Raw genomic sequence first — 8,580 nt, 5'->3', positions numbered from 1 at the left:
TATTTTCCATGTTCAATGAAATAATAGAACAACTCCAAAGATCGTAAAATTTGTAAATATCTTGGTGGTACGTTAGATTAGTAGCTTTAAGTACCTAAACTAGCTTGAACAATCAATTTTTACAAAACTTGTTAAAATCTTTTTGCACTGAAGTAGATTTTTTCCGTTTCCAGTTGATATAAGTTCAATTTCGTTTTATTTTATAGAAAAGAAAAATGAAAATTTTAACCATATAATAAAAATTTAATCAAAAAAACGACGTTTTTGCTTATTATTCTCCTAACCTCAACATACCCACCACCCGGAAACTCTATAAATCACTTCAAATAGTTATTTCATATCGTCTAGATTCTAAATTGTTCTAGACCATTTTAGAAAATTCTAAATTGTTCCAGAATAATTTAAGAACATTCTGAACAGTTCTAGATCATTTTAGAACCATTTAGATGGTTATGGAAACAATTTAGAACATTCTAAATTGTTTCCAAAGAATTTAGGACATTTTAAATTGTTACCGAACCATTCAAATGATTATAAACGAACTTTAAAACGTTGTAAATTTTTTCAGAAGGATTTTAGAACATTCTGAATTATTCTAAATCGTTTTAGGGAATTATAAATTGTTCCAGACTATTTCAGAGAATTTGAAATTGTCGTGGAACATTTGAGAAAATTCCATATTGTTCCAGAACAATTTTTATAACGTTCTTAGTTGTTAAAGATCAATTTAGCAGCATTGAAATGATTATAGATGAATTTTAGGACATTCTACTGTCTTCTAGATATTTTTAAAAAATTCCAAGTTGTTCAAGAACGATTTCAGAATATACGACATAGTTCCAGATCAGATTTGAACATTCTAAATTGTTCCAAATGATATCAGATCAATTATGAAATATTCTAGATTGTTCTAAGCTATTCTAAATGATTCTAGAACAATTTCAAAACATTCAAAATTATTCTTGATCTTTCTAGAACCCTTTGAATTATCCCAAGATAATTTGAAAACATTATAAATTGTTCGAAACTGCTCTAAATGATTCCATAACTATTTGATAACATTAAAAATTCTAAATGATTCCAAACAATTTGAGAATATCATAAATTGGTCTATATGAATCCAAAACAATTTGAGAACATTATACATTAGTCTAAAGGACTCCATATATTTTGAGAACATTATAAGTTGTTCTAAATGACTCCAAACAATTTAAGAGCATTATAAGATGGTCTATATTGCTATGAAACAATTTTAGAACATTATAAATCGTTCTAGTTTGTTCTATATGATTCCAAAACAATTTGAGATCCTTATAAATTGTTAAAACGACTCGAAACATTTTGAGATCATTATAAATTGTTCTAAATGATTACAAAACAATATGAGAGCATTATAAGTTGTTCTAGATTGTTATAAAACCATTTGAAAATATTATAAATTGTTCTAATTGATTCCAAACAAATTTCAGTACATTATGAATGATTATGGATTGTTGTAAATGATTCCAGAGCAATTTCAGAACATTATAAGTTGTTTTAGATTGTTCTAACTGATTCCAAAACGATTTTGGAACTTTATAAACTGTTCGGGAATATTCCAAATGAGTCCAGAAGAATTTTATAACACTCTAAGCTGTTCCAGTTCTTTATAAGCAATTACTTAACAGATTTAGAACATTCCAAATTGTTCCGGGTCATTTGAGGACGGATTAGTGGGTTTTTCGAAGAATTTGATGGATCAGATTTGTCGACCGGCCCAAATATATTGGCCGACGAGTTTATTTAAACGAAAAGTGGTTGGGTAATATAAGAAAAAACAACAATTTAGACAGAGCAGATAATATATTACAATGGAAATACATAAAAATTATGAAATAAAGTTTCTTAAAAAAAATAACCAAAAATATTCATCGAAGAAGAAGGAGGAGGGAGAGGGAAAGAATGGAAAAAAAACATTGTTTACTAACTAAAAAGTTGTTCGGTCGCTCGTTCCAGATCCCAATTACAAGAAGACAACGAAACTCTCGCCTGATGCTCCTCTATACCCATATCGACCAATCGCCTAATTTTCTCGTTACATTCCGCGTTTATAAAGGGACCTAAAAATATTTCGAAAAAAAAAAACAACAAATTTTCTCACTACCCCCGTATAGGAAATTTTTACCTCCGGCGTACGCGTTCGTCCAATGTTTCGCCGTTAAAGTGAACATTTCCAAATTGTCTTTATATTGTTTGGCTACGACGGCGTCTTGGGGATCGTCGGGCTCCGCCGCCGATAGCAGAGCTTGCAACGACAACAAAACTGTCCTTAAAGTCATAGCGGCGGCCCTAAATCGACATTTTGTTTTTGGAGGGATAATACAATGGAAAATCATCGAATTATACACAACTTACCACTGATCTTTTAATATGTCTAAACATATGGCTCCTGTTACTGACGATATATTCGGGTGCCATATTTTCGTGATAAACCTAACCTATAATTAAATTTACGAATCGTTTTTTGTATACTCACACCGCGAAATTACGTTAAATTAATAAAAAAAAACCTAAAAGATAGTGAAAACACTATAAATATAATCAAAATAAAAGTTGAAATAATTCCGCGTTTTTATAAATAGCCCTGTCAAATATGTCAATTTTTTTAACACAAATACGTTCGAAATTATTCAAATTAATTATAAAACACGGTTTAAATAATATTTCGACTTACCTTTGGGGGATTGAAAGGATAAGTTTCCGGAACGCGAATTTCCAAAACGAAATTACCACCTTCGTATGGGGTATCGGGAGGACCTGCAATTTCACCTTTTAACTCTGTATAACTGTCATTTAATAATTCCACTCTTATAGCACATTTCGCTACCTAAAAAACCAACTTTATAATCACACTAACGATGATATTTGTTACATTATTATAACCTCTTCACTTTTTATAACTTCTTTGAATTCACGTTTAATCCTTTGTGCTGCGATATTCGCCATATTGATTGTTTATTTATGTTTTTCTAAATAGTTTTTTTATATAGAAATAAATCGAAATTTTAATTAAACCGATTAATATTAGTAATGATTTGAAATGAAAATTTAGAATTATACACTAATCATTTTTAATACTTCAATTTTCTTCTTCTACTCGATATTGTAAAAACCTCACCCGTCGTGGTTATTCCACGTCACTCGATAAATCAAATATAATAAATTTAGTATCAACTGTAGTGAATTGAATATGATAATAGAATTTCAATACTTTATTGAATGTAATTATGAATTCTTATCTAAATATAATATGAATATATCTAAATTAGTTCAGATGTGTGATGATTAGACTGGATTATACAAACGAACGATTCTATGTCAAATTATCAAACGTCAGATTGATCACTTGTCATTATAGAAAACGCGTTCTGCAACTACAACTTAATTTATATTATTAAAGTAATTTTTATTATATTTATTTTCAATAATTATTTATAGTTTATTTGATATAATGATACTTGATACTTCATTGAATGTAATTAGAAATTTTTATCTATTTCTAATGTGGATATATACTTTTAATTAGATCGGTTGTTACACTGGTTTATACAAACGAACGATTCTATGTCAAATAATCAAACGTCAAAAACCTCCCGTGGATATAATGATGTGATTTATTGATAGTGAAATTATGTAGAAAATAACTTAATAATTCGAAAGATTTATTGGATTTATTTATAAAATGAGTTTTTTATTGTAAGTACTATTATTTATTTATATATATTATTATTAATAACTAAATATACAGTGGTAGTCGTTCTTCGAAAACGTTCAAACCGAAGAAGAACATACCCGAAGGTACTCATCAGTATGAGTTGATGAAACACGCTGCGGCCACTTTGGGTTCGGGTAATTTACGTCTAGCCGTGATGCTCCCCGAAGGGGAGGATTTGAACGAATGGGTGGCGGTGAATAGTAAGTACACGCCGTTTACGTCGTCGATTTTTTTCTGTATGTAATTTTTTGAAACAAACTTTCAGCCGTGGATTTTTTTAACCAAATCAACATGTTATACGGTACAATAACGGAGTTTTGTACTGAAGATAGTTGTTCTATAATGTCTGCCGGACCGAAATACGAATACCATTGGGCCGACGGACATACAGTTAAAAAACCCATCAAATGTTCCGCGCCCAAGTACATCGATTATTTGATGACTTGGGTGCAGGATCAATTAGACGACGAAACGTTGTTTCCTTCGAAAATAGGTAAACGTTACGGGATATTTTCATTCCACGTGGTATAATTTTGGGTATTTCAGGCGTACCGTTTCCGAAAAATTTCCAATCCATTGCAAAAACGATTCTGAAACGATTGTTTCGTGTTTACGCCCATATTTATCACCAGCATTTCAGCGAGGTGGTTCAATTAGGCGAAGAAGCCCATTTGAATACCTCCTTTAAACATTTCATCTTTTTTGTGCAGGTAAGTTTAATATTACGGGGGTCGAACGATACAACACATATATTCAATCGGTAAATGGAGGATGTTACAAACAAATGTGACATGTGTCAATTGTTGATGTTAGGTTGGTATGATTTAAGAAGGTAATTTGTAAATTATTATGTTACAATCTATTAGGGGAGTGTATTGTGATAATAATGACATAGACTTAGTAATTTGCAGTCAGTTTTGTGATTTATATTGAAATTTTTGGACCAAATTTTGAGTCCTCGTGACATAATCTAATGAACACTAATTTCGTCGGAAATGTCTGTGTTACTTTAGAAATTTAACGTCAAATGCCATTTTTTTCGCTGTTATGATACTGGGGAAATACGTAAATTAATGAGGTCCAATATTACGTGATTAATACGAATTATTTTGATCAAAATCAACGAATCAAATCGATTCTAGGGGTATTATAGTGAAAAAGACATAGATTATCTAATTATTAAGTCGGTTTCGTGATTTTTCCAAATTTTTTGGATCAAAAATTATCAAATTTCGTGTCATAACCCCTACTTATCATAAAAAAGAAGAATCGTCGATATTCGTACGTTGTCATTGTTCTTTTAATATGGATATAAAACCATTCGAATGAGATTATTTAAAAAAAATAAGTGAATGGAATCAAAAGTTCCCGACTCTTATAGGTTTTTGGTAATTTATCGATTCATTAATACAGGGTTTATACGAAAAATATCTCTTCTTGTCAGAAATCATCAAATTTTTGACTCATAATTTCTAAGAATGATAAAAAAGAAGAATCGGCGTGATATAACATGAGAACATGTTAACTTCATCGTTACTTTTAAGTCTATTGTCAAATTCGTTATTTTACGAGGGGTATTCGTAAATTATTGTAAATTCATTTCAATTGAGGTTATATAAGTAAATATTGAAATTTTCATGGAGTTTAATTATTTTTGAGGTTATTTAGTACAATTTGAGTAATTTTTTCATGAAAACGACGATTTTTGGTGGAATATTAATGGGTATTATTATGAAATTGTAGGAATTTAATCTAATCGAACGAAGAGAGTTGGCCCCCCTTCAAGAATTAATCGAAAAATTGACTGCTAAAGAAACTAGATGAATTTGAATATATTTATTTCATGTGCTTCTTATTACGACATATTTTTTTCGAATTACGTTAAGAAAAAGTTTATTTTCGACAGAAAAAAACGTGAATATTTTTTTTTATAACTTATTATGTTTCTACTGTTATATATTTATATATACGAACGCTATTTGTTAGACATATTTTTTTATAAATGCTTATATCTTTTAGCTCTAGCTCATATTAAATAAAAATAGTATATATTTAGTCGTATTTTTTAGCAATAACGTTGTAATTTTTAATTTGTGTTTTGAATTATAATAAAGAATGAAAAAATCTTTACTAAAACGTCTATTATTTTAACCAAACTCGAAAAAAAACGGGAAACTAACCTAAAACTTATCGAAATTTCCAAAATCCGAGGTTTTTTATTGACCAAACGAGAATAAAACAATAATCACTTTTCGTAATTGAATGTAAATATATCGTTAACAAAAAATGCTATAAATGCTTATATCTTTCAGCTCTAGCTCATATTAAATAAAAAATAGTATATATTTAGTCGTATTTTTTAGCAATAACGTAATTTTTAATTTGTGTTTTGAATTATAATAAAGAAGGAAAAAATCTTGACTAAAACGTCTATTATTTTAACCAAACTTTAAAAAAAACGGGAAACTAACCTAAAATTTATCGAAATTTCCAAAATCCGAGGTTTTTTATTGACCAAACGAGAATAAAACAATAATCACTTTTCGTAATTGAACGTAAATATATCGTTAACAAAAAATGCTATAAATGCTTATATCTTTTAGCTCTAGCTCATATTAAATAAAAAATAGTATATATTTAGTCGTATTTTTAGCAATAACGTTGTAATTTTTAATTTGTGTTTTGAATTATAATAAAGAAGGAAAAAGTCTTGACTAAAACGTCTATTATATAACCAAACTCGAAAAAAAACGGGAAACTAACCTAGAACTTATCGAAATTTCCAAAATCCGAGGTTTTTTATTGACCAAATGAGATAAAAACAATAATCACTTTTCGTAATTGAACGTAATTATATCGTTAACAAAAAATTACAATTTTTTAAAAATATTTACACGAAATATAAACAAATAAGTCCACCAAAAACTGATATAAAAACAACTTGCCTAACAGACATATTTGTAATTACGAACGATATAAAATTATTTATCGACCTTTATTTCATGTATATATAAAGGTTAAAACTAATAAAATAATAAACTGTCAAAATATCGATTATAATCATTCGATTAGGAACATAGATTAATAACAATACAATAGAGGTATCTCAATGAATATTATTTGTGGTGGTCCTTTACTATATAGGGAATGAAAATTAAGTTTTTAAAACAAAAATTTTTCATTTCAAATGACGAATGATATAAAATCATTTATCGTCCTTATATATAAAGGTTAAAAATAGACATATATAAAATGTCAAAAGATAGGTTGAAATCATTGGATTAAAAACATAGATTAATAACAACACGATAGAGGTTTCTCAACGTATATTATTTGTATTGGTATTTTACTACATAGGGAATAAAAAGATGTTTTTGAAACAAAAATTTTTTATTTCTTTTAACGAACGATATAAAATCATTTATCGTCCTTATTACACGTATATATAAAGGTTAAAACTACGAATATATAAACTGTCAAAATATCGATTACAATCATTCGATTAAGAACATAGATTAATAATATTACAATAGAGGTATCTCAACGAATATTATTTGCAGTGGTCTTTTACTATATAGGGAATAAAAAGTATGTTTTTAAAACAAAAATTTTTTATTTCAAATTACGAACGATATAAAATCATTTATCGTCCTTATTGCACGTATATATAAAAGTTAAAACTACGAATATATAAACTGTCAAAATATCGATTATAATTTTTGGATTAAGATCATAGATTAATAACTACACAATAGAGGTTTCTCAACGAATATTATTGGTTTTTAAAATAGTTTTTTCATAAAAATATAATTCAATTTCCAGAAATTCTTTTGTTTACATGTAAGTTTATTAAAAAATTCATGAGAAAAAATTATTTCGATAATTATTCGTAATAATTCAATTAGTAGTCAATACTATTGGCTGTCAAATTCCTTAATCGATTCTTTGTGATACGAGTGACACTCGAGAATTACTACACTAAAAAAAGTGTTACATTTTGAGAAAAAAAAACAACGAAATTTTAATTGACTACAACTTTTTTTTCATTGAAAAAATTTTTGTTGTGTAATTATAAAGTCGTGGTAAATGTGATCTAAATTGGGTTTCTGAGATAGGATTGTTTCTGGAATGAATAAAATATACAAAGGAGACGAAAACAATGGGAATACGTACAAATGAAAGGGATCTGAAGTGCCCTTGCTTTTAGTAAAGAAAAGAGAAAAGTCAGGGCTAAATTTATATCTTAAAATCAAAGTAATTCAATTATTGGAAGGTTTAAGTAAGAAAAAATCCCTACGTTGAGACGTGCATAAGAAAAATTTATTTTTATATTTTATAAAATTAATTTCCAATTATTTCAAAGCTTCGAGAGTTTCCAGTCCATTGAAAATATTTAATAAGGATGCTTTTTAATCAAGGGCTTCGTTTTGAATCCTTTTTATAGTGAAATTTCACTATAAAAAGTTACATGAATCGTTATTCATCTAATAAAGACGAAATTAAAATGGAATTACGTCGTCATTTTTTGTTATATTATACGGGGGATACAAAAAACTATAAATCTAAAACAAAAATTCAAATTGTTTTTGATTTTTAACCAAGAATTTCTGAAAATATATGAAATTCTGGATTAAAATGTTCGTTTAAGGTAATTAGTACAATAATAATCTATAGAATTCAGGCTTTAATGGATAAACTGACTCTAACTTTATGAGAATGTAAAGTTCTTGCTAGTATGAACCTAGAAATTTGAAAAATATGAATTGTTGCATGAAAATATTTGTTTAAAACGGTTATTATGGTGATAATATTTTGATTCAGGCTTA

The 8,580-nt window shown here is 27.9% G+C and overlaps 2 protein-coding genes across 2 annotated transcripts; one reads left to right on the top strand and one right to left on the bottom strand.

The window, feature by feature from the left end:
* Positions 1-1,823: 1,823 nt before the first annotated feature.
* On the bottom strand, positions 1,824-3,277 carry LOC130443462 (ubiquitin-conjugating enzyme E2-22 kDa). Its single transcript, XM_056778105.1, has 5 exons — positions 2,923-3,277; positions 2,714-2,866; positions 2,395-2,477; positions 2,165-2,328; positions 1,824-2,099 (listed from the first exon to the last, which is right to left on the bottom strand). Exons 1-5 carry the CDS (start codon positions 2,983-2,985, stop codon positions 1,963-1,965), a joined length of 600 nt encoding a protein of 199 aa, XP_056634083.1. The 5' UTR covers positions 2,986-3,277; the 3' UTR covers positions 1,824-1,962.
* A 320-nt stretch (positions 3,278-3,597) lies between these two features.
* Positions 3,598-5,885, top strand: LOC130443461 (MOB kinase activator-like 1). Its single transcript, XM_056778104.1, has 5 exons — positions 3,598-3,735; positions 3,788-3,954; positions 4,020-4,247; positions 4,301-4,464; positions 5,498-5,885. Exons 1-5 carry the CDS (start codon positions 3,722-3,724, stop codon positions 5,576-5,578), a joined length of 654 nt encoding a protein of 217 aa, XP_056634082.1. The 5' UTR covers positions 3,598-3,721; the 3' UTR covers positions 5,579-5,885.
* The last annotated feature ends 2,695 nt before the right edge of the window (positions 5,886-8,580 follow it).

Source organism: Diorhabda sublineata, chromosome 4, assembly GCF_026230105.1.
Source record: "Diorhabda sublineata isolate icDioSubl1.1 chromosome 4, icDioSubl1.1, whole genome shotgun sequence".
NCBI classification, from domain to species: Eukaryota; Metazoa; Arthropoda; class Insecta; order Coleoptera; family Chrysomelidae; genus Diorhabda; species Diorhabda sublineata.
Note: the sequence above shows the minus strand (reverse complement) of the source record. Positions and strands in the feature narration are given on the sequence as shown.

Bases quoted from the DNA above. Each gene is read 5' to 3' on its own strand.
- LOC130443462 (XM_056778105.1), bottom strand. From the start codon at position 2,985: ATGGCGAATATCGCAGCACAAAGGATTAAACGTGAATTCAAAGAAGTT. The intron at 2,329-2,394 runs GTAAGTTGTGTA...ATGTCGATTTAG, and splicing joins GACATATTAAAAGATCAGTG to GGCCGCCGCTATGACTTTAA. The intron at 2,100-2,164 runs GTAAAAATTTCC...AAATATTTTTAG, and splicing joins GACGAACGCGTACGCCGGAG to GTCCCTTTATAAACGCGGAA.
- LOC130443461 (XM_056778104.1), top strand. The intron at 4,248-4,300 runs GTAAACGTTACG...TGGGTATTTCAG, and splicing joins GTTGTTTCCTTCGAAAATAG to GCGTACCGTTTCCGAAAAAT. The intron at 4,465-5,497 runs GTAAGTTTAATA...ATGAAATTGTAG, and splicing joins ATTTCATCTTTTTTGTGCAG to GAATTTAATCTAATCGAACG.